This window comes from Stegostoma tigrinum, chromosome 34, assembly GCF_030684315.1.
Source record: "Stegostoma tigrinum isolate sSteTig4 chromosome 34, sSteTig4.hap1, whole genome shotgun sequence".
Lineage (NCBI taxonomy): Eukaryota > Metazoa > Chordata > Chondrichthyes > Orectolobiformes > Stegostomatidae > Stegostoma > Stegostoma tigrinum.
The window spans coordinates 21,846,096-21,871,388 of record NC_081387.1 but is presented as its reverse complement, the minus strand read 5'-3'; the positions used below and the strand labels follow the sequence as shown (position 1 = coordinate 21,871,388).

The 25,293-nt window shown below is 44.6% G+C and overlaps 1 protein-coding gene across 1 annotated transcript; it reads right to left on the bottom strand.

Annotated features, from left to right (window-relative positions):
* Positions 1 to 836: 836 nt before the first annotated feature.
* On the bottom strand, positions 837 to 22,895 carry LOC125446325 (butyrophilin subfamily 3 member A3-like). The gene is made up of 14 exons (XM_048519803.2): positions 22,816 to 22,895; positions 21,813 to 21,839; positions 17,618 to 17,644; positions 15,074 to 15,100; positions 14,872 to 14,898; positions 14,531 to 14,557; positions 13,189 to 13,215; positions 12,189 to 12,215; positions 10,962 to 10,988; positions 9,175 to 9,201; positions 8,236 to 8,262; positions 7,327 to 7,353; positions 6,040 to 6,066; positions 837 to 2,748 (listed from the first exon to the last, which is right to left on the bottom strand). Exons 3-14 carry the CDS (start codon positions 17,628 to 17,630, stop codon positions 2,231 to 2,233), a joined length of 801 nt encoding a protein of 266 aa, XP_048375760.2. The 5' UTR covers positions 17,631 to 17,644; positions 21,813 to 21,839; positions 22,816 to 22,895; the 3' UTR covers positions 837 to 2,230.
* Positions 22,896 to 25,293: the final 2,398 nt, after the last annotated feature.

Below are 25,293 nucleotides of genomic sequence, written 5' to 3'. Positions count from 1 at the left end.
GGAGAGGGAACTGGAATAAACAGGGAGAGAGGGGGAGGCGGACCCTATTTATTCCAAAACCCTCACCCCATCCCCCTCTCTGATGAAGGGTCTAGGCCCGAAACGTCAGCTTTTGTGCTCCTGAGATGCTGCTTGGCCTGCTGTGTTCATCCAGCTCCACACTTTGTTATCCGGGATTCTCCAGCAACTGCAGTTCCCATTATCTCTTGTTAAAGTACGACCGGGTTTCTGAATACACGGTTCTGGGGGGGGGGGTGAAGAAATGCTGGACATTATCGCAAGTCAGGCAGCATCCATAGAAAGTCAAGCAAAAACCCCTTTTCACCCCGTCATCTTCAGCCGCCGGAATTAAACACTCTCCTGTAATATCCTTCCATTACTTTAGATCTCCGGCGTCTGGTATCTGCCCTCTCTGCTGCGTGTGCGCTGTTTAGCAAGGCGTCGCAATTTTATACACCTCAAACTATCCATCTCTTCAGCCTTCTCTGTTTCAAGCGAGCCTCTCCCATAACTAAAATTCTCCAATCCTACAACACTGTTTTAAACCTCGTCCGTACCCTCGCTGATGTGGTCACACAGTTACTGCAATAATTCCACATTTCGGGTAAAAGCTGCAAAAATCTTAATAACGCCCTGATTCAGCACAACTGAACAAAGCCTTGCAGTTACTACTCAGTCAATACCTCTCCAAAACAAAACTCAGCACTGAAGGTGTCACAAGTTTTCTAAACGCTTTCCAAATCTATCTATCGATAATGATTGGTCTTCTCCAGGGCCGTCAGGGATGTGCAATAAATACATTGCTTTGCTAGATTAAATAACTGAGAACACAAATCTTTAAAAGATTCCTCTTTCACATTTATTCGGATGTGATCGATTTCTAAAATTTTTATTTGGCAATAGTCCTGTCCACAGAAGATGGTGCTGAGTTATCAACGCTACTTTGTAGTAACTTTTAATTAGCCTGTTCAGACATGCTGTGACATCATTTCAGAGCAGGAGAGATTTAAACCCAGACATCTGACTCTAGTTAAGGAGTGCCACTTCAGCTCACTTATTTTACTAATGCCCTTTGGGAATGACAAGGTCAGAAGTCACATGACACCAGGTGAGTGTCCAACCCCATCAGGTGAAGTGATGAAGGAGCGGTGTTCCCGAAGCTTGTGATTTCAGACAGACCTATAAGACTACAACATGGTGTCACGTGTCCTCTGCCCTGGTCCATCCCTGACCAACTCCCGGCACCTCCACACTTTAGGAAGGTGACTGCTGTCCTTACCTGGTTTGGCCTACATGTGATCCCACAAGCCTGCAATGCGCTTTATTTTTAACTGCCCTCTAGGCAAACAGGGGTGGGCAATAAATACTGGTCTAGCCAGTGATGCCCACTTTCCATGAACAAATAAGAAGAAACAATGTTAACCAGAGCCTCTATCCCAGGTACTCAACACTTGCACTCCCACTTGCTGTGATTGAATTTTCCTCATTCAAGTCATGAATGGATATTGTAAGTAGCATCTTGTAAATAGCACATTACAAAATTCAATGAATTACATAGAAAAACAATCATCTGTTAGCCCTTTGAGTGCAGTGCATGGGTGGTACAACATGATTTATATACAACAGCCCCCATTGTTCCTGAATGGGCTGGATGGTATTTTGCTCACATTAGGGACATGAGTAGTGAGCTGAATAACATTATAATTTTGTTTTTTCTCTCTTATTTTACAATATTAAACATCCAGTTATCAAAAAAGCCACCACTGTCGTAATTTTCCACCTTCAAACAACTTAAACTGACTTTAGATGCATTGATGTGAGAAACATCTGGGCAGGTGTTCTTTTTCTGACATATGCATCAAACGAACACAAGCTGATGAGAGTTCCTTGGCTTGTGAAGCTCATGGTGGTTCTTTCTGTGTCATTTTGTTTCACTATGACGTAGAAATCCTCGGAGGCTGAGCTTTTTTTGGATGTCTCCACGTTGAAACTTTGGCCAATCAAAGAATCTGATCAGTGTGTTGCCCATAGAAACTGGCCATATTATGGATTCCTGACCAATGTGCATCTGATCTTGGTTACTGCTTTGCCATGAAGCTCACAGTTACAGACCATTTGAAAGGTACTTTAAAAGTATAAAAACTTCTTGAGTACATGTTAGTGAGTCACTGGTTGGCCAAAAATACTTGGATAAGATCAATTCATTAAAGTACAATGATACAAGAGTTAACTAGTTCTTAACTGGACAAATAGTTAAGGGTGACTTCTCCCAGCCAGGCCAAAAGAACGGGTAGACTTTCTCTGAGAAGTTGCCTTTAAATGTGTAGAGGTGGAACATGTCATCAGCATTGTAAAAAGACACCCTTCTTGCCTCCATTTCTAAGAACACTCCGATTGTTTGAGGCCTGGTCGTTACAGTGATTTTGGAGCGTTCAGCATCACTTATTCCATACGGTTCACCATCCCGTCCGATTGTCCAGAATCCCGCATCGGAGCACAGGTTAGGCATGCCCTTCCGCTGGACTGATCCATCGGCGACGCCCACATCCCAGTAGGCCTTGTCAGCTACCTTCACCTCCCAGTAATGGGCACCCTTCGTGAAACCGTCTGAGCCCAGCACGTACGGGACAGATTCGAACCACTCTGGGTTGTCGGGGACATTCTGTGCTTTGCCAGCTTTCACACTCTGCCCGTCTGGAGACACCGTCAGACACGCGTTGGCTGTTTCAGGGTCCATCTTTACATTGGCTAGGAAAGAACACAAGAAGATGAGAAATAGGATCAAGAATAGACTGTACAACCCCTGAGCTTGCTCCACTGCTCAGTACAATCATAGCACCCCACTGTGTGGAAAGAGGCCATTCAGCCCATCGAGTTGTCAATGCTTCTCTGAACGGCATTCCACCCATAAAACCGCCAATCTTATCTCCATAATACCCTATTTAGAATGGCCAATCCACCTGGTCTGCACGTCCCTGGACTGTGGGAGGAAGCTGGAGCACCCACACAGCCACGGGGAGAATATGCAATCTCCACACACCACCGAACTGCCTCAAGTTCCTGCACTATCCAACAAATCTCAATCCCCTTCCTTCTGCAATTCAATCAATTAGCTCAAAGGAAATTAAGGATGCCAGCCTCACCAGCAATGCACACATTGAAAAACACAATATTCTGACAAAAGCTCCATCAGTTGAATATATTCAATATCTGAGCTTTCCCAGCTCTTTAGGCTTCTGAGTTCTGAACATCAACAAATCTCAGAGAGATGATATTTTTCACCTCAATCCAAAAGTTCTGACCCCTAATCTGACAGCATTTCAAGCCAGGTGGCAAGGTAGCTCAGTGGTTAGGACTGGTGTCTCATAGCTCCAAGACCCAAGTGTGATTCCACTTGGGTGACTGTCTGTGTGGAGATTGCACATTTCGCTTATATATGTGTGGGTTTCTACCAGGTGCTCCAATTTTGTCCCACAGATCAAAGATGTGCAAGTTATGCTGATAACTACAGCATAATGTACAGGAATATGCAGGCTAGATGGAGTTTTATATTTAAAAAATGAATTTGTGGGATATGGGCATCACTGCCTGGCCAGCATTTATTACCCATCCCAAGTTGCCCCTGTGAAAGTGAAGGTAAGATGCCTTCTTGAACCACTGCAGTCCATCTGCTGTAGGTAGTCCCACAATGCAAATAGGGAGGGAATTCCAGGATTTTGACCCAGCGACAGTGAAGGAATGGCAATATATTTCCAAACCTGGATGGTGAATGGCTCAGAGGGTGACTTGAAGTGGTGTTCTTCCTATGTATCTGCTACCCTTGTCCTTCCAGATGGTTGGAAGGTGCTGTATGAGGTGCTTCGGTGAATTTCTGCAGTGCACCTTGCAGATAGTAAACACTGCTGTTACTGAGGTAGAGGAACTGGATGTTTGTGGATGTATTGCCAGTCAAGCAGGCTTCTTAAGTTTCTTGAGTGTTGTTGGAGCTCCAACCATCCATGCAAATGCGCAGTATTTCACTATACTCCTGACATGTGCATTGTAATTTATGCGTAGGCTTTGGAGATGGCATTAGCCATGGTAAATTTGGGGTCATGGGGATAGGTAAGGGGTCATGTCTGGGGGTGATGCTCTTTTGGAGGGTCAGTGCAGGCTCTGAGCCAAATTGCCTCTTTCCACCCTTTCAGGACTCAGCCCCCCACTAGCACACACCCCCCAACCAAACCCCAGCCAGGGAACCCACCTCTCTCAGTGTTTACTCTGACGACACTTATCAGGAAATTTATATATTTCAATGAAATATCTTCTCATTCTTCTGAACTCTAGGGAGTATCAGCTCCAACTTTCAATCAATTTTTCAGGGCAGGAGCTCTCAAGATTGACAGGACGTGTCTGTCAGGAGGCTGAGTGTTGTGAGGAAACTCTGACTCCATGGGTACCACTCTTGCTTCTAACTCACAATGTTGTGGGCTCAAGATTCTTTGAAAGATTTGAACAGTGATTTCCAGGCTGACCTCACTCTGTGCAGAGCTGGATGAACACAGCAGGCCAAGCAGCATCTCAGGAGCACAAAAGCTAACCCTCTCTGATGAAGGGTCTAGGCCCGAAACGTCAGCTTTTGTGCTCCTGAGATGCTGCTTGGTCTGCTGTGTTCGTCCAGCTCCACACTTTGTTATTTTGGATTCTCCAGCATCTGTAGTTCCCATTATCACTGATCTCACTCTGTGTTGTACTGTTGGAATGCTGCACTGTTAAAATCATGGCCCCTTTCTACCATACCTCCTTCTGCTCACTCGCTCTCAAAAAAACTTCCAAGCACTGGTGTGATGCTTATAGGATCTTACCGTGTTGAAACTGGTCAACATAATTACCAATATTTAGGTCTTCGGTCATGAAGAACTTTGGAACATCCCAAGGATGTGAAGAATGTTCTGTAAATATATTCCATTCTATCTCTGACTGGCTTTGCATAACCATGAATTGCCAAATGATTGTTTGGCTTGTTGAAAATAGTTCTAAATGAGTTTTCTACATCCATTGTAAATGCTTTTTTCACTTTCACAAACAGCATATAAAAGCTTCATATTGAGAGCAACTCCTTGTGCTCTTTCAACATTGCTAGCTTATTTACCAGCCTGTGTTTGCAAGCCTCAGAAAACTATATCCACCAAAAGGTGTGATACAGCTATTGGAAATCATTTGGTAAATAATCTAGATGGTGCTACAAGCTACACTAGAAACCAATTTGACATCATCAGCTGGGCACACACAGGCTGATGCATTTACACATGCAAAAAGCTACACATATAAATACACAGGACCCTGTTGTATGTCGGCAACAGGAATTTGCATGTACATTTCACCTGTTGTCATAATCCAGGTTCACAGGGTCAACTGATCCTATGCTACACTCACATGGCAACTCTCTGGCCATTCAGAATTGACCTGCATGGTCCAAGAATAATGACTGACAGTTAACTATTCTTGGTGCACTGCTACAACAAAGATGGCACAACCAATTTGCACCTTCCTTTCATGCTGTAGAGAACAGTATCTTTTATTACAAGTCTGTAATGATTCTGCTGCTGTACCCAAAGCCTAGAGGAGATGAGTTGAAATCCCCCCAGGGTAAATTGAGAATTTGATTTCAAATTAGAAGAAAACATGAGGAATGAAGATGTGATGTTAGAAAAAGTGCAAATCGAGCTGTCAATTGTCTTAAAATCCTAAGGAGGTCTTGTGTTACAGTGAGTAGACTCCCTACCTCTGGGGCACTTCAGAACTTTTATCTGGGGTATTTCAATCATAAAATCAATCAAATTGTTAAGCAATCTTTTAAATTCTTCTGATGCTCCCATAGCAGGAGGTAAGGGTGGGAATGTTTTCCGGTCAGCTAGTTTGATGTAGATAGCCTCCTCATGCATGACAATGACTGTCCACACACACACACACACACACACACACACACACACACACACACACACACACACACACACACACATTCCTGGTTTGGGCAGTCCTATACATTGAGAATCTTACCTGCATGGCTCCGTATCCTGTTCCACTCTGCAGAAACAGTAACATCTGCAATTAATAATCTGTAAAACTCTCAAATAAGACAACAGCCAAAGTACATTGTGGTTTTCAGTAAACCAAAAATGTGAGATTGAGCCATAATGGGTAGTAACGGGCAAAGACACACAAACACAAAACCCTTGGACTAAATTAAGTAAAAGTAGCGATTAACATAATTTTGATCTTCACACCCCCTTATTCTATTTTTTTCAACATTATCCTGGTCAAACATCAAACAATACACATATGCTAATAGATTCCTTCAAGTCATACAGCTGTACAGGACAGAAACAGACCCTTTAACCCAACTCGTCCAGACCAAACAAATATGCTGAATTAATGTAGTCTCATTGGCCAGCTTTTGGCCCATATCTCTGATTACATATCCATCCAGCTGTCTTTTAAATGTCGTAATTGTACCAGCCTCCATCTACTTCCTCTGGCAGCTCATTCCATAGACAGATCACCCTCTGTGTGAAAAAGTTGCCCCTTATGTCCCTTTGAATTCTTTCCCCTCTCTTAAGCCTATGCCCTCTAGTTTTGGACTCCCTTACCCTGTAGAAAACATCTTGGCTATTCACCCTATCCATGCTCCTCATGATTCTATAAAATTCTATGATGTCACTCCTCAGCCTCCAACACTCCAGGGAAAGACAGCCCCAGCCTATTCAGCCTCTTCCTATAGCTCAAACCCTCCAATCCTGGCAACATCCTTGAAAAACTTTTCTGAACCCTTCCCACTTCCAGAACATCCTCCCTATATCAGGGAGACTAGAACTGAACACGGTATTCCAAAAGTGGCCTCACCAGTGTCCTGTATGGCCACAACGTGACCTCCCACCTCCTATACTCAATGCACTGACCAATAAAGGCAAGTATATCAAATGCCTTCTTCATTATCCTGTCCACCTGCAACACCACTTTCAAGGAACTATAGACCTGTACTTGGAGGTTTCCTTGTTCAACAACACCCCCTTAGGACTGTCCCATTAATTTTAAAAATCCTGCCCTGATTTCCCTTTCCAAAATACAGCACCTCACATTTATCTAAATTAAACTTCATCTGCCACTCCTCAGTCCATCAGTTCAAGGTCCCGTTGTACTTTGAGGTAACCTTCTTCACTGTCCACTATACCATCAAGTATCGTCTGCAAACTTACTAAGCGTACCTCCAATATTCACATCCAAATCATTGATAGAAATAACAAGTGAAGATTTCTTTTTTCAAGTGTGTTCATACAGGGAACATACCTGACTGGACCAGAGGCCTCCATTGCTCTAAAAGGAAATAGTGAAATGAATAAGTGTGAATAAAACCCACTCAACAGATTTCGCATTATCAACAAATTTTCTTTTCATGCCAGAGTTTTCTTAATGAATAAAAGTCACATTTTTTAACGTTACGGCAGCAATAACTGATGCATTGTTAAGAAAAATCTTGCGAGGGTGTGATGTCCTGACCTCTGGGCAGCATTTCTGATCAACATTGTAAATACCGATGCCAGCAGTTCCCATTCTATTTTCCAACATCAACATCTAGCCAACTAGTGGCACCGTGGAGTGAGTTTCAGAAGTTCCCCACTTCAAATCTGTTGATATGTAGATATTTGTTAAAGAATGTGTAAGAGTATATGTTCCATGAAGCACTCGAGGATTAGCCACCTGCTATAGAATTGCCTGAGTTTCCATCTAGAATGAAACATGAAGAGATGGAGATTGGACCCATTGGCCAGAATCATTTTAAAAAAGCTAGCCTTGCCACCCTGATGCAAATTAAAAATCCAATCCATGATCATGAACTGGGACGCGGAGAATCCCACATGATCAATTTGAAGTGGATCTAGAGTTTGAATTATTTCAAACTCTATAATTTTAGCTTAAAACGAGGGGTCCAATGCTCAGGTCATTTTTTACAAAGCCACCATTTGAAGCCATGGTGATCTCTAGATGTTCATACTGTCATGAAAGTCTGCAGCTCTGTCTATGAATGTATATCAGGAGACAGGTTGATTGCAACATCTGGAGGGTAACCAGTCATTCCAAGCTTGTTCTCCTCGAGTGAGGAAAAGAATGGTCCAGACCAGAACCTGGTTTTATGTTCATTTACTAACTGTAGCCAAGCTGAAGACGAAGCCAAAATTTTAATGACAACTAACTCACCAAATTTAGTGAGTAGCTTCCGGTAATCTGCAAGTAAGGAATGATCAGAAATATTACAGCAAGAAAGCTAACATCTTCAAACAAAATGAATGATTTTATAAACAACCGACTATACTATCTTACCAACATGTAAAAATGTCAATATCAACAGACATTTCCAAATGCTGACTTCAAATGGAAATTAACTGACCTGTGTTCATATACTATCTTCTAACACTTTACCAAGTGATTTACAAATGATAGTCCAAAGATAATGATGTTGATTTGAAACAAACTATAACTCTGTTTTTCTCTCTCAACTGATGCTCCCAGACCTGCTGACTTTCTTCAGCACTTTCTGTTTTAAATCACTAACCAAGCATTTTGCACAAGGTAAGAGACTGACGGAGAGAGAGAGCGAGAGAGATAGATGGGGAGAGACAGCAAGAGCGACATAGACAGGCAGACAGAGTAAGTCAGACAGGCAGAGTTAAGTGGACAAGGAATACAGAGAGAGAGAGATTTGAGAAGACAGAATATAGGAAGAGGAAGACGGAATGAACAAAGTGGAGAAATGGAGAGACATGACTAGGAGGAGAAGAGAGAGGGATCTGGAGAGATATGAGTAGAATGAGAAGAGGAAGCGAGGGCAAAGAAGGAGATCAGAAGAAACAGAAAGAGAAGGAATAAAAAAGAGAAAGAAAGAACGGATATGGGGAGCATTAAGAGCAGAGAGAGAGAGGAAGAGATGCTGAGGAGCACAGCGTGAGAATGGGAGAGGAAGGCGAGAAAAAACACAAAAAGAGAGTGTGACTGAGAGACTGAAAATAAAAATTAGTGAAGAGAGAAGCATTTGCTGTGTCTCTACCTGTTCTCTGTCAGAGCATACACCATCACAGTCCCCTCCCCATCCCAGTGCAGAGGTTAAGTTTACTCCTCAAGGCCCACACAGTCACATACCTGCTTTGTCTGACTCCCTCGCTTCATCTGTAAAACAGAGTCAAGAGCTTAGCAACAACATGGAACAAGAAACCAGCTGAGACTTTATACAGTGCTGGTGAAAAGGGTAAAGCAAGGCTAAACTGTGTGCTCCTCAACACTGATAATTTGATTGAGAAACAGCTCCCCAGCCCAAACACAGGCCGAGAAAACAGTCCCCAACCCAAACACAGACTGACAAAGTGGCCCAGGCCGAGCATAGACCGAGAAACAGCCCCCAGCCTGAGCATAGACTGAGAAACAGCCCCCAGCCTGAGCATAGACTGAGAAACAGCCCCCAGTCTGAGCACAGACTGAGAAACAGCCCCCAGTCTGAGCACAGACTGCGAAACAGCCCCCAGTCTGAGCACAGACTGAGAAACAGCCCCCAGTCTGAGCGTAGACTGAGAAACAGCCCCCAGCCTGAGCATAGACTGAGAAACAGCCCCCAGTCTGAGCACAGACTGAGAAACAGCCCCCAGTCTGAGCGTAGACTGAGAAACAGCCCCCAGTCTGAGTACAGACTGAGAAACAGCCCCCAGTCTGAGTACAGACTGAGAAACAGCCCCCAGTCTGAGCACAGACTGAGAAGCAACCCCCAGTCTGAGTACAGACTGAGAAACAGCCCCCAGTCTGAGTACAGACTGAGAAACAGCCCCCAGTCTGAGCACAGACTGAGAAACAGTCCCCAGTCTGAGCACAGACTGAGAAACAGCCCGAGAAACAGCCCCCAGTCTGAGCGTAGACTGAGAAACAACCCCCAGTCTGAGCATAGACTGAGAAACAGCCCCCAGTCTGAGTACAGACTGAGAAACAGCCCCCAGTCTGAGCACAGACTGAGAAACAGCCCCCAGTCTGAGCACAGACTGAGAAGCAACCCCCAGTCTGAGTACAGACTGAGAAACAGCCCCCAGTCTGAGTACAGACTGAGAAAACAGTCCCCTGTCCAAGCACAGACTGAGAAACAGCCCCCAGTCTGAGTACAGACTGAGAAAACAATCCCCTGTCCAAGCACAGACTGAGAAACAGCCCCCAGTCTGAGTACAGACTGAGAAAACAATCCCCTGTCCAAGCACAGACTGAGAAACAGCCCCCAGTCTGAGCACAGACTGAGAAAACAATCCCCTGTCCAAGCACAGACTGAGAAACAGCCCCCAGTCTGAGCACAGACTGAGAAAACAATCCCCTGTCCAAGCACAGACTGAGAAACAGCCCCCAGTCTGAGTACAGACTGAGAAAACAATCCCCTGTCCAAGCACAGACTGAGAAACAGCCCCCAGTCTGAGTACAGACTGAGAAAACAATCCCCTGTCCAAGCACAGACTGAGAAACAGCCCCCAGTCTGAGTACAGACTGAGAAAACAATCCCCTGTCCAAGCACAGACTGAAAAACAGCCCCCAGTCTGAGTACAGACTAAGAAAACAATCCCCTGTCCAAGCACAGACTGAGAAACAGCCCCCAGTCTGAGTACAGACTGAGAAAACAATCCCCTGTCCAAGCACAGACTGAGAAACAGCCCCCAGTCTGAGTACAGACTAAGAAAACAATCCCCTGTCCAAGCACAGACTGAGAAACAGCCCCCAGTCTGAGTACAGACTGAGAAAACAATCCCCTGTCCAAGCACAGACTGAGAAACAGCCCCCAGTCTGAGTACAGACTGAGAAAACAATCCCCTGTCCAAGCACAGACTGAGAAACAGCCACAGCAAATATGCATTTTGTTCGAAGTGACCATCGATGAACATTTAAAATTCGATATAGCCACTTACCAACTTCTTTCCTGAACTGCACATGTTCTGTAACAGACAAGGGAGAAATATCAGTTACAAACCTTAATTTCACAATGTCCCCATCTTCTTCATCTCGTATTCTTTGTTGCCCTCTGCACTCTATATTGAACTCTCTGCTTTGAGCTCAGTCTCCACCAGCTGGTCTCACTCGGTCTGTGAGAGACCAGCAGCGGCCAGCGGTAGCACCAACCTCCACAAGCTGGAGCAGTGGGTAGTGCTCTCTGTGCCAGCTGTACCCATACAGCAAGCCCTCACCTACATTAGGAATCATCTACCCAAATGCCAGGGTCACCATTGGGTCAGGCCAACATTGGTGTTAGCTGGGGAGTGAAGAGTTTCTGCTATAGGAAGGATGATGTGACATTTGAAAGGGTACAGAAAAGATTCACAAAGATGTTACCAGGGTTGGAGGGTTTGAGCTATTGGGGGACACTGAAGAGGTTGGGGTTATTTTCCCTGGAGTGTCAGACGCTGAGGGGTGACCTTATAAAAGTTTATATAATCATGAAGGACATGGAAAGGGTAAATGGCCAAGATGTTTTCCCAGGGTAGGGGAGTCCAAAACTAGAAGGCATAGGTTTATGACGACAGTGGAAAGATTTAAAAGGGGCAATTCTGTTGCACAGAAGGTGCTGACTGTATGCAATGGACTGCCAGAAGAAGTGGTGGAGGCTGGTACAATTACAAAATTTAGGGTATATAAGTAGGAAGAGTTTAGAGTGATATGGGCCAAATGCCGGCAAATTGGACTAGATTCATTTAGAATATCTGGTCAGCGTGGACGAGTTGGCCCGAAAGGTCTGTTTCCATGCTGTACATCTCTATGACTCTGTCTCATTTCCCTCCAGAGTAGGGAAGTGACCAGAAGGCATTAACCCAGAAGTTAAATATTTGAAATATAAACAGATCTTCACTGCCCATCCTTCCCTGCCATAGGGAAACAACTCTCCAGAAATGACTGGCCAAAATCTTTGTCACAGTGACCAATGCCCAAGAATGGGAGCTCACAGACATTATACATTGTGTGGATTATTTGAATGCTTTTGAACTCCTAAAACAAAGTTGGGGATAGAGAAGCCCTCTTTGATTGGTTAAAAGGAATTGGAGGCAAAAGGTCACATGCTGAAACCTTCAGGAGTGCATCAAATCAGAATTCGGAACACATCTGCTCCAGAAGACACTCCCATTCCTCAGCCCTCTGCTTACCTGCATAAATGGTGGCCTTCTCCTTTTCTGTAAAAGGATAAAGAAACAGAGATATTAAAGCATAGAAGCTTCCAGAAGGAGTCACCACTTTGTGTGAACACTGTTCGGGTCTCCCCTCACCCGGCATGGGTCAGCGATGAGATTATCCATTCCACCACCCACTGTTCTGTCCCGTCCCTGCCAGGAATGTCAGTGTGGAACCTTAATTCCGCAGAGAACCATGTTATCCAACGTTTCCCCATCCCCATGCCCACCACTCCCTCAAAGGGAAAGGGCAGCAAGAGCTAATTGGTTAACTCAATACTGTCCTGGCAAGCAAGAGTGTCTCAGGTAGCACATATCATCATTGTGTCTATCATTAACCTTACCAAAATAATACACTAACTGTGTGCGAGTCTGAGGCTGAGAGTCAGGGCACAAAATTAAAACATTAGCAGTGTCAGGAGACCCAGGACAGGACAGCGCTAAACTCCCCCAACACTGTCCCTATCAGACATTGTCAGGACAGGTGCAGCACAAGTTAGATACAGTGAAAAACACATTCTTTCACATTGTCTCATGAAATATTCACAGGTATATAGCATGGACTATACAGAGAGTGAAGCTCCCCCTATATTATCCCATCACACACGGCCAGGTCAGGTAAACTGCAGGGTTGTAATCAGAGTAAAGCTCTGTCTGCAGTGTCCCTGTCAAACACTCCCAGGTCAGAAACAGAGTAAGCCTTATCCTTCTACACTGTCCCATCATATAACTCTCAGGACATGTACAGCATGGGCTAGATATAGAATAAAGATGCTCGCTATGCTCTTCCCATCAAATACCCCTAGATACATCCAGCAACAACAAACCCATGTAAGTTGATAGCACCAGAAACAAACTTGTCCTCCACAATGCTTTTAGCTTTTAATGACCATGTGAGGCTAGTGAAGAAACCAGTGCTGAACACGAGTTGAAAACCCAATCCCAGAGTGTTTATGATTTGGAAATAATCTCTTACCAAACTCCTGCTGAAGCATCTTACATTCTGAAGAGAAAAACAGACAAGGCAATTTAAAACCAGATCATTGATTATATCAAAAAAGTCACTGAAAATCTGAAATTCATTTCCCAATCAGAGATTTTTTGAAAGACAATATAGTTTAGAAAAAAAAAGCAGTTAATAGAAATTGTTATAGGAATGCTCCTTGTGTGACATTGCTCACTTGTCAGGTAATACACTGCACGGATTTTACACAACAACAATTTACATTCACAAAGTGGCTGTTTTTCTTCAACAACATCTCAAAATACTACAAATATTATAAATAAAAACATGTCAGGTAACTAAAAGCTTATCAAACAGGGACGTTTTTATGATGTGTTTTAAGGATGAAAGTGAGATGAGGATGCAGGAGGAGAGTTTGGAACTGAGGCAACTGAAATTACATTCTCCAATGAAGGGACATTACAATTTTTGGCGTGCAAAAGGCCACAATTAAAGGAGCACAGGAACCTCAGAGTTGCAGAGTAGAGAGGGCAAGGACATGAAGGGACTGCAAGACTTGACTGAGAAATTAGGAATGGAGACACTGTTTAATGAGGAGCTAATGTGGGTCAGTAAGCAGGTGAGTGGAACTTAGGATGAGTGAAGACAAGGGCAGCAGAGTGTTGGATGGCCACAAGTTTACAGGTTAAAATGTCAGAACCCAGTCAGGGTGTGTAGAATTAGATGAATTTGTGTATTGTCAGGAATGCATTGTTCTCCTGCTGTAGTGAGGTTTGTATTCCTCACATCAGAATGTCGAAGATTAGAAATAACTAGAAAATACTGAAATATGGTAGATGTTACTTTATTTGGTTATTTGTAGAACTGTGAAGAGAATCAATTGTGAAATCAACGACTGATTCACAAACACATGCCCAAATAAAAAAAAGACATATGATTTGTTGAATCACATATCTGACGGTTTTGATCAGCGAGCACTTTAGGGATTGGTGAAGCTAGTGGTCTCATTGCACTATTAATAAATAGCTAAAGGCTGTTGATATTGAAACCTGCTCATTTCAACAGGCATGTATTTCCAGATATCCGCAGATCTGTTTATATCAGCTCAGGAAATTCCTGGAAAAACAGCTTCTCGAGGACCCCAGTTCTGATATCGGTGAACGTTGAAGAATTGGCTGAATTAGCTCACCCACTTCACACATATTCACAGGAAGGCATTATAATTTGGTGCTGGTTTTAATGGAACAATCTGTGATAAGGCAGTTTTTTTTACAAATCTGTTAAATTGTGTTCAGACATTCTGACACTGAAATAAAACATTACAATCCAAATAATGTGTGTTCTCATAACTCACCTTGTTTCCCTTTTTGCTTAGCCATCTCTGAAATGAAAAACAAACAACAATGTGATTCAGAGTTGATAGTAACCAGGTCAACTCTTGTCTTACTCTTAATCCCAGAATGACAGAAGCACAAACCCACTCCGTCACCCATCACCCATGTTACGGCAAACCCATTGGAGGATCTGCATGAGTTCCACGTTGTTCCAAAACTGCTTCTCTCCTACTAGGGTCTGGTCTCAGTCAGAGTTACCATCCAGCTTTCCCAGCGCTTTCCCATTCTCTTACTGTGGGGTTAATCCATCCACAACTCCCTCTCTTCCATCACCTTTATCCAATTGGTTTCGGGTTCTTACCAATCTCCTGGTGAAGTCTTATATACTCTACAAAAAAAAAGTGAAAACACCTCAGAGAGATGACAAATCAAATGACCATTTGTTATCTCTGTTTGAAATTGACCCGAGTCTTGGATGTGCTGTGAACTGCGCGGACACACAGACACACAATCAGGGTCTTAATGGAACCATCTCCACCACCCCTGGGTTTCTGATCACTTACCTTTATCTGTCTTCATTTTATCTTGCTCTGAAAGTTTAAAAAAAATCAATGTGAGAAATACGGAGGATTAATTTGGATTTAAATAACAGTGACAGTGTGTCCTCCAGTGTCTTGTAGAAACAGTACTGTCAAATTAATGTGTTATGGACCAGACGCAAACCCCCTCAAATATATCAAAGAGATAGCACAGACCTTAATTTTTAACTTATTTCAAGGCAAGGTAAGGCACTACTTTGAAGATGTGATTTGATTGTTCAAATTACTAGGCTTTAAGCTAAACACACTTTATTCCTTTACAACAGCTAAAATACAAACAAAGAATAATTGTCCTAAAAGGCTTAGTAAAATAATATATCATTTCACTACAACTCATCAAATGTTCTAATATGGCAGTGCCCCATAAACACACCCTTTGCAAAGGCACGTTCAGTAAAACAGATTTCCCTCACTTGCTATGTCCTCCAGTCCAGGAGAAGGAGCACCGACAGAATGAATCTAGCAGCAGAGAAAAAACTCAAGCATTTGCAGCGCTAAAGAGAGAGACTGTATATAGCAGCTTCATTCCAAAACCCAACTTCAACAAGTGAAAGCAAAACTAAGACTATAACCCTTGGTCTCTGTGAGCCTGACTCCACACATTCATGACAACAAAATGTGAAACTGGATGAACACAGCAGGACAAGCAGCATCTCAGGAGCACAAAAGCTGACATTTCAGGCCTAGACCCTTCATCAGAGAGGGGGATGGGGAGAGGTTCTGAAATAAATAGGGAGAGAGGGGGAGGCGGACCGAAGAGGGAGAGAAGATAGGCGGAGAGGAGAGTATAGGTGGGGAGATAGGGAGGGGATAGGTCAGTCCAGGTAAGACGGACAGGTCAAGGAGGCGGGATGAAGTTAGTAGGAAGGAAATGGAGGTGTGGCTTGAGGTGGGAGCAGGGGATAGGTGAGAGGAAGAACAGATTAGGGAGGCGGGAACAAGCTGGGCTGGTTTTGGGATGCGGTGGGGGGAGGGGACGAGCTGGGCTGGTTTTGGGATGCGGTGGGGGAAGAGGACATTTTGAAGATTGTGAAGTCCACATTGAAACCATTAGACTGCAGGGTTCCCAAGTGGAATATGAGTTGCTGTTCCTGCAACCTTCGGGTGGCATCATTGTGGCACTGCAGGAGGCCCATGATGAACATATCGTCTAAGGAATGGGAGGGGGAGTTAAAATGGTTTGCGACTGGGAGGTGCAGTTGTTTATTGCGAACCGAGTGGAAGTATTCTGCAAAGCGGTCCCCAAGCCTCCGCTTGGTTTCCCCAATGTAGAGGAAGCCACACTGGGTACAGTGGATACCACTGCATCCCAAAACCAGCCCAGCTCATCCCTGTCCCTGTGTTCATCCAGCTTCACACATTGTTATCTTGGATTCTCCAGCATCTGCAGTTCCCATTGTCTCTCTCCACACATTCATGCTTCTTTTGCCTAATATAATATAACAATAATCTCATAGCTACTTCCTCTGCTTTACAGGAGTAGACACCCTGTCACCAGATTTACAACAGTCCTACCTGAGAAGAACCAAGACAAACCAAATCCCTCTCAAAAGCATATATGATCACAAAGGAAACAGAACAGATGGACTGAAAGGCCTCTTCTGTACTGTTTCCTTCTGCAGCAACTAATCTGTGCACAGCAAGATTCCACAAACAGTAACCAGGACAATTACCAAATCAACAGATTCTTGTGAGTGGTAAATATTGACTCAGACTCTGGGAAGAAGTTCTCTGTTCCTCCTAGGGATACATCTAAGAGCTACGAAACATTCAAAAGCATGTGATGTCTTGCATTAAAAGTCTGACGTAAAAGACAGTGCCTCTGACAGCGTAGCACTCCCTCAGCTATGTGCTGAAGTGTCAGCAACAGCTTTGTGCCAAGTCATGGATTGTGACTTGATACCAGAAGTTCATGATGGAACCTTAGTTCACCCATGACATAGAGTTCACCTTTGCAACAGACAGAAACTGACCATTATAATATTGCACTATATTGACAGTCTCCTTAGATTCTCAAAGCTAACTCACTGGCCATTCTGAAACCCATCTTTCCCATTCAGTCTGTGATGAAGAGAATATACGCACTCAAAGGGTTATGAATCTTAAGAATTCTTTACCTCATCGATCCAAAATACAGAAAAATAAAATGATAGAGTCTTTACATGGGATAGTGCAGGGAAGTAGATTCATCATGGTCAGACTGAACAGTGAAACAGCTCAGGTCAAGAGGCTAACTCTTGCTCCCAGTCCTTGTATTGTTATGTACATCACTTTCAATAAAGAACTTTGGGATATCCTCAGAATGTGAAAGCTGTCATAGAAATGCAAATCTTTCTTATCATTCATGCCATGGAGACCTTCAAAGCCAATCTATTTGTAATCCATTACATCACCAGACCTGGGATTACAGTTTCACAAATGTTCTTCACCCAGATGTGATGATATGTCCACATCACTGGGTTTCCCACACCCATCAGGTTTAAGTCTCTGCTTTGAATGGTTACTCACTGACTTCTTCCATCAGCTTTAGATATTCTGTAACAGATCAAAAGAAAACATTAAATCAGCAACAGCCCTTCACCTCTCATACTGAACCCTGTCCCATTCCCATTGCAGCATACATCACCTAGATCACATTGCCCACTCTCACACTGTAAGATCAGAGGGAGAGAGGAGGAGGAGGGAGAAAGCAGGAGGAGGGATGGAGGAGGAGAAGAAGGGGCAGAGGGAGGATGGAAGAGAGAGGGGGGAGAAAGGGAAAAGGAGGGAAGAAGTGTGGGAAGGGGAGAAGAGATAGGTGGGGAAAAACAGATGTGACGGAAAGAGATGGGGGGAAGGGGGAGGAAAGAGGGGCGAAAGAGAGGGTGGAAGGGGCAGCAAGGGGGGCAAAAGAGAGGGAGTTGTGAGAGTGGAAGAGACAGAAAGGGATAGAGAGTCTTGGAGCATGGGGTTGCATGTTTTTTTTCTATTCATTTATGGGATATGGGTATCACTGGCTGGCCAGCATTTCTTGTCCATCCCTAGTTGCCCTTGAGAAGCTGGTGGTGAGCTGCCTTCTTGAATCTCCTTCTGTGAGTTGTCCCACAATGCCATTCAGGAGGGAATTCCAGGATTTTGACCCAGCAACAGTGAAGGAGCGGCGATATATTTCCAAGTCAGGATGGTGAGTGGCTGGAGGGAAACTTGAGGTGGTGGTGTAGCCATATATCTGCTGCCCTTGTCCTTCTGGATGGAAGTGGTTGTGGGTTTGGAAGGTGCTGTCTGAGGATCTTTGGTGCATTTCTGCAGTGCATCTTGTAGACAGTATACACTGCTGTTTCTGAGCATTAGTGGTGGAGTATGTGGTTGCTTGTGGATGTAGTGAAATTCCAGCGGGTTGCTTTGTCCTGGATAGTGTCAAGGTTCTTCAGTGTTATTGGGGCTGCACTCATCCAGGGGCAAGTGAGGAGTATTCCTTCCCACTCCTGACTTGTGCTTTGTGATGGTGGACAGGCTTTGAGGAGTCAGGAGGTGAGTTACTCACCACAGTATTCCTAGGTTCTGACCTGCTCTTCTAACCACTGTGTTTGTGCAGCAAGTCCAGTTGAGTCTGTGGTCAATGATAACACCCAGGATGATGATAGTAGGGGATTCAGTGATGGTAACATCATTGAATGTCAAGGGACAGTGGTTAGATTGTCTCTTATTGGTGATGATTATAGACTGGCATTTCTGTTGTGCGAATATCACTTGCTACTTGTCAGCCCAAGCCTGAGTATTATCCAGATCTTGTTGCATTTGAACATGGGCTGCTTCAGTGTTTGAGGAGTCACGAATGGTGCTGTATATTGTGCAATCATCAGTGAACATCCCTACCTCTGACCTGGTGATGGTGGGAAGGTCATTGATGAATCAGTTGAAAATGGTTAGGCCAAGGACACTACCCTGAGGAACTCCTGCAGAGATGTCCTGGAGCTGAGATGATTGACCTCCAATGACTGCAACCATCTTCCTATGTGTCAGGTATGACTGTAACCACTGAAGATTTTGTCCCCGATACCCACTGATTACAGTTTTACTAGGGTTCCTTGATACCACACTCAGTCAAAATCACCCTTGATATCAAGGGCTGTCACTCCCACCTCACCTCTGGAATTCAGCTCTTCTATCCAAGCTTGAACCAAGGATGTAATGAGGTCAGGATCTGTGGCCCTGGAGGAACCCAAACTGGGCAGGTTTTGCTTGATAGCGCTGTTAATGACACCTTTCATCACTTTACTGGTTATTGAAAGTAGATTGATGGGACAGTAATTGGCTATGTTGGATTTGTCCTGCTTTTTGTGTTCAGAACATACTTGGATAAATTTCCACATTGTTGGGAAGATACCAGTGTTGTAACTGTACTGGAACAGTTTGGCTAGGGGAATGACAAGTTCTAGGGCACAAACGTTCAGTACTATTGCCGGAATGTTGCCAGGGACTGTATCCTTTGCAGTATCCTGTCTCCAACCGTTTCTTGATATCATGTGGACTGAATAAAATTGGTTGAACTCTGGTATCTGTAATGCTGGGGACCACTGTAGACGGCTGAGATGGATCATCCACTTGCTACTTCTGGCTAAAAATTGCTGTGAATGCTTCAGCCTTATCTTTTGCACTGATGAGCCAGGCTCCTCCATCATTGAGCATGGGGATATTTGTGGAGCCCCCACCTTCAGTGAGTTGTTAAATTGTCCACCACCATTCACGATGGGATGTGGCAAGACTGCAGAGCTTAGGTCAATCCGTTGGTTGTGGGATCACTTCGCTCTGTCTATCACTTGCTGCTTTCATTGTTTAGCATGCAAGTAGTCCTGTTTGGTGGCTTCACCAGATTGATATTGCATCTTCAGGTATGCCTAGTGCTGCTCCTGTCATGCCCTCCTGCACCCTCCACTGAACCAGTGTTGATCCCCTGGCTTGATGGTATTGGTTGAGTGGGAGATATACCGGGCCATGAGGTTACAGATTGTGCTGGAGTACAATTCTGCTGCTGTTGATGGCTCAGCGCCTCATGGATGCCCAGCTTTGAGTTGCTAGATCTATGAAAAGTCTGTCCCATTTAGCATGGTGATGGTGCCACATAACACGATGGAGGTTATTCTCAATGTGAAGGTGGGACTTTGTCTCCATAAGATCTGTGCAATGGTCACTCTTACAAAACTGTCATAAACAGATGGACTGCGGCTGGCAGATTAGTAGGGATGAGGTAAAGTATGCCGCTGACACAGACTAGTAGCTATGTCCTTTCAAACCCAACCTGTTCAATCAGTAGTACTGTTGCCGAGCCACTCTTGGTGGTGGACATTGAAATCCCCCACCCAGAGTACATTTTGTGCCCTTGCCAGCCTCAGTCCTTCATCTAAGACTTATTCGGTATGAAGGAGCACCAATTTATCAACCAAGGGAGCTACGTGGTAATGAGCAGGAGGTTTTCTCGCCCATGTTTAACCCGAAGCCATCAGACTTCATGGGGTCCAGAGTCAATGTTGAGGACTCCAAAAGCAATGTCCACCCGACTAACCAGTAACACTAACCACTGTGCTACCACCTCTGCTGGGTCTGTCCTGCAGATGGAACAGGACATAATCAGGGCTGGTGATGGTAGTATCTGCAATGTTGTCTCTAAGGTACGAATCTGTGAGTACGACTATGTCAAGCTGTTATTTAACTAGTTTTGGAGACAACTCTCCCAGTTTTGGCACTAACCCCCAGATGTTGGCAAAGAAGATTTTGCAGGATCGAGAGGGCTGTTTCTGCCATTGTCTTTTCCGGTGTCTAGGTCGATATCAGGTGATCGGCCCAATTTAATTTCTTTAAAACTTTGTAGTGATTGGCAAAACTGAATGGGGTACCAAGGTGGCACAGTGGTTACAGTTGCTGCCTCATAGCGCCAGGGAGCTGGGTTCAATTCTACTCTCAGGTAATCATCTGTGTGCGGTTTGCACATTCTCCCACTGTCTGCGTGGGTGTGCTCCAGTTTCTTCCCACAGTCCAAAGATGTGTAGGGCAGGTGGATTGACCATGCTAAATTGCCTGTAGTGTTCAGGGATGTGTAGCTTAGGTGGGTGATAGGGGTTGGGTCTGGATGAGATGCTCTGAGGGTCAGTGTGGCCTTTTTGGGGCAAAGGGCCTGTTTCCACATTGTAGGGATTCTATGATGAATGGCTTGCTAGGCCATTTCACAAAGCAATTGTGAGTCTGGAGTCACATGTAGGCCAGACCACATGATGGTGGCAGATTTCCTTTCCTGAAGGGCGTTGGTGAACCACATGGGTTTTTCCACAATCATTGATTTCACGGTGTTTAGTAGATTCTTAATTCCAGACTTATTTTTTTAATTTATTGAATTCAAATTCCACCATCTGCTGTGGTGGGATGCGAACCCGGGTCTCCAGAACATGAGCTGGTTGTGACAGTCTAGCAACAATACCACTAGGTCATCACCCACCCCCTACAGGTAGGAATTTATCCACATAGAATGCCCTGACAAGATAAATTGAGGGTAGGATTAGGAACTGACACAGGCAGCCTCCTGAGAATGTTGTGGTCAGTAACATATAGGAGAGGTCTGGCCCCTCTCAAGGCAGAAACTGTAAAGGTCAGGGTGAAAGTGTGAAATTCCTCAGCAGCGAGAGTCAATGTAATATCAGCACGTCCCACAGACTGAAAAAACATCACTTACCATGCAAATCTTTAGATTCCCTGAGGCCTAGAAAAGAAAACCAAATAAATGAATGAACTCAATGGGCATCATGACCTCTGGAGATGGTGTCAGTATCACACTGTCTTGAACAGGTTCCTCATTACACACCTCACTAAAAATAAATCCTTATTTCCCCTCAAATATTAACTTGGTCTCTCTCTTCACAGATTCTGCCTGATCTGTGGAATATTTCCAGCACTGTCCGTTTTAATTTGTGTTAACAAATTATTAGTTTCTGTTTATGGATTTTTATAGATTCATCACAGTCATACAGCTGAAAAACAAACCCTTCAGTCCAACTCGTCCATACTGACCATACATCCCAATCTGACCTAGTCCCATTTATCATCATATCTAAATGATGATAATCTGATGAAGCGTCATCTAGACTCAAAATGTTAGCTTGCTTTCTCTCCATGGATGCTGCCTGACCCGCTGTGATCTGCCTGATCTCCAGCACTTTTTGTTTTCAGTACAAATTCCAGCATCTGCTGTAATTTGCTCCTCCCTCTAAGCTCTTCCTACTCATGTACCCATCCAGATGCCTTTTAAATGTTGTAATTGTACCAGTCTCTACCACTTCCTCTGGCAGCTCATTCCATACATGCACCACCCTCTGTGTGAAAAATTTACCCCTTGGGTCCCTTTCAAATCTTTACCGTCTCACCTTAAACCAATGGCCTCTAATTTTGGACTCCCCCACCCTCAGAAAAAAACCTTAGCTATTCACACTATCCGTTTCCCTCACGATTTTATAAGCTCCTATAAGATGGCCCCTGCCACTGACACTGCAGGGTAAAACGTCCCAGCATATTCAGCCTCTCCCTATAATTTGAACCCTCCGGTCGTGGCAACATCTTTGTAAATCCTTTCTGGAACCTCTTAAGTTTAACAGCATCCATCCTACAGAAGGGTGACCAGAATTGTACACAGTATTCTATTCTTAAAGAAAAGTAGTCAGTGTTTGAGCAGAGGTTGTCACCATGAATCTCATTCTGTAATTTCCGAAGGTACCACACTGCGACAGCGATGACTCCAACAATCAGAACAAACAGGATCCAGAATCATATCTGCCATCCGGAAACATGTGGGAAGAAGGAATCTGTGTGGAGAGAAAGGGAAGGGAGAGAGAGGAAGGCAAGGAAGCAGCGGGGGGAGGGGGGAGCGGAAAGAGAGGGACACAGAGAGGAGAGAGAGTGGGAGAAGGAGAGGGAGAGGGAAAAGATTATGTGGGTGTTAGGGAGAGTGGGGGAAGAGAGAGGGAATGAGAGGGAGGAGGAAAAGAAGGGGAGAAGCTTGTGAGGGAAAGTGGGGGGAAGAGGGAGTAAGCAAGATGGAGAGAGAGAGAAGGGAGACAGAGCAGGAAGTGACAAGAGAGGGAGAGACAAATTGGACAGTGAGAGGGGGGAAGGCATAAACATGGAGGAAAGAAGGAGAGGGGAAGGATGGAGAATGAGGGAGAGAGACAGAGAGAGAAAGAAAGAGAAAATAAGAGTTTGAGGAGGAGAGGGGGCAAGATGGAGGGGTGGAAGAATGAGAGGGTGAGAAGGGAGAGGAGAGAGAGAGAGGGATCAGGTTTGAGGGAAAGAAGAGGTGGACAGTGAGGAGAGAAAGAGTGAGAAAATGAACCATTCAACTGTTTAAGTTAACACAAACCCATTGTCACACCCTTTAGAAAGATAAGGAGTCATAGAAATGTACAGCATGGAAACATAGACACATCCAAATGTCTTTTGAATATTGTAATTGTACCAGCCTCCACCACCTCCTCTGACAGCTCATTCCATACTTGCATCATCCTCTCATGAAACATTGCCCTTTGGGTCCCATTTAAGTATTTTCCCTCTCACCTTAAACCTATGCCCTCTGATTTTGGACTGCTCTACCCTGGGGAAAAGACCTTGCCCTTTATGTATCCAAATTCAATCACCCCTCCCCCTTCATCAGCCCTTCACCCTCCATTACTCGTCTTCCTCTTCCCAGCCTCCATTCCACTATCTCCCTCTCCTCTCATCACCCACACTCTCTCTCTTCATCACATCTCTCCCTTTTAGAAAACTCCGTTCAACCCTCTCCCTCTATCACACTCACTCCCTCCCCTGAACCTGCATCACATCTACTCCTTCTCCCTCTATTGCAGCTTCACACTCTTCCTCAAACTCCATCACTCTCTCGCTCCCTCCTGTGAAATGCCTTTTGTTGCCACAAGAGGCAAGCCAAAGCCATGAGGGGCCTCTCTTTGACACTTCTGGCTAAACAGGGCCACAAGGAGCCAGTTTCAATCACAGAGTTTCCTCGGGATTTTATATATTTCTCTACAATCAGATTCACGTCCTTTCCCCCAGTTTGCTGTGTATCTGTAAAGGTCCTCTCCCACTGTGACCGACCTGCAATCCGGATGTATGCCTCCTGTTTCTCCTCCAGAATCAGGTTATTAATGACACAAGTGTACTTGTTGGTGGACTGCTTGGGGATCTCGATGAAGCTGCTGACCGTGAGCAGTTCCTGAGTGTCCGGCTGGTACGTGGTTTGCTGCTGGGCTGCTACGTTCTCTCCATCTCCGTCTGTCCATAGCACGGGTGGCTCTGGGTACCACCCTTTGGATCTGCAGCCCAGTCTGATGCCATCCCCCGTTTGGCCCTCCATCTCAATCGTGGGCTGACGGCCTGTACCTGCAATCACAGAGACATCAGGAAGGGGAGTAGGCCGCAAGGCCTGTCCTGGCCTCTTTACACCACTCGGTCAGATTGCAGCTGACCTGTACTTTCTAGAGGGCAACCACAATTTGATCACAATCTGTCAGGGCAAGAAGTTGGGGGAGGGCAGAAGACACCGCACTCAGAGAGATGAGAGAGGGACAGTCCAGACAGGAATGACCCATAGTCAAATTATTCATGAGGACAACATTTCTACAAATGGCCCTCATTTTTGGGCCTTCAAAGAGGCTACAGGATCAACATTGTTTTTTAAAACTCTCGAACAGGACCTTTTACAATCTCATAAATATTGCAGAAACATTTAATTCACTATGAAGCTGACCTGCATGCACCAGAAAATTGTTCTCTGGCATTGTTCCAAAGTAACTTCAATCAGATTTGAATCTGAAATACTCCAAAAGATCATAAGATTTAGGAGCAGGATTAGGTCATTCAGCCCATTGACTCTGCACTACATTCAGTCATGGCTGGTATGTTCCCCAACCCCATTCTCTTGTCTTCTCTCCATAATCTTTGATCTCCCTATGAGTCTATCTATCTCTATTTTAAATGCACTCAATGATGTGGCCTCCAAATCCCTATGTGACAATGAGTTCCACAGATTAACCGCACACTGGCTGAAGAAATGCCTCCATGTCTCAGTTCTAAACAGTCATGCTTTCACTCTGAGGCTGAGCCCTTGGGTCCTACTCTCCTCTACAAGTAGAAATTCTATCCAGGCCTGTCAGTATTCTGTAAGTTTC

Excerpts from the sequence above, each read along its gene's own strand:
- LOC125446325 (XM_048519803.2), bottom strand. Across the intron at positions 14,558-14,871 it reads AAGACTTCACCAGGAGATTG|AGATGGCTAAGCAAAAAGGG; the intron begins GTAAGAACCCGA and ends TTTTCATTTCAG. Across the intron at positions 8,263-9,174 it reads GAGGGAGTCAGACAAAGCAG|ATTACCGGAAGCTACTCACT; the intron begins GTATGTGACTGT and ends CCTTACTTGCAG.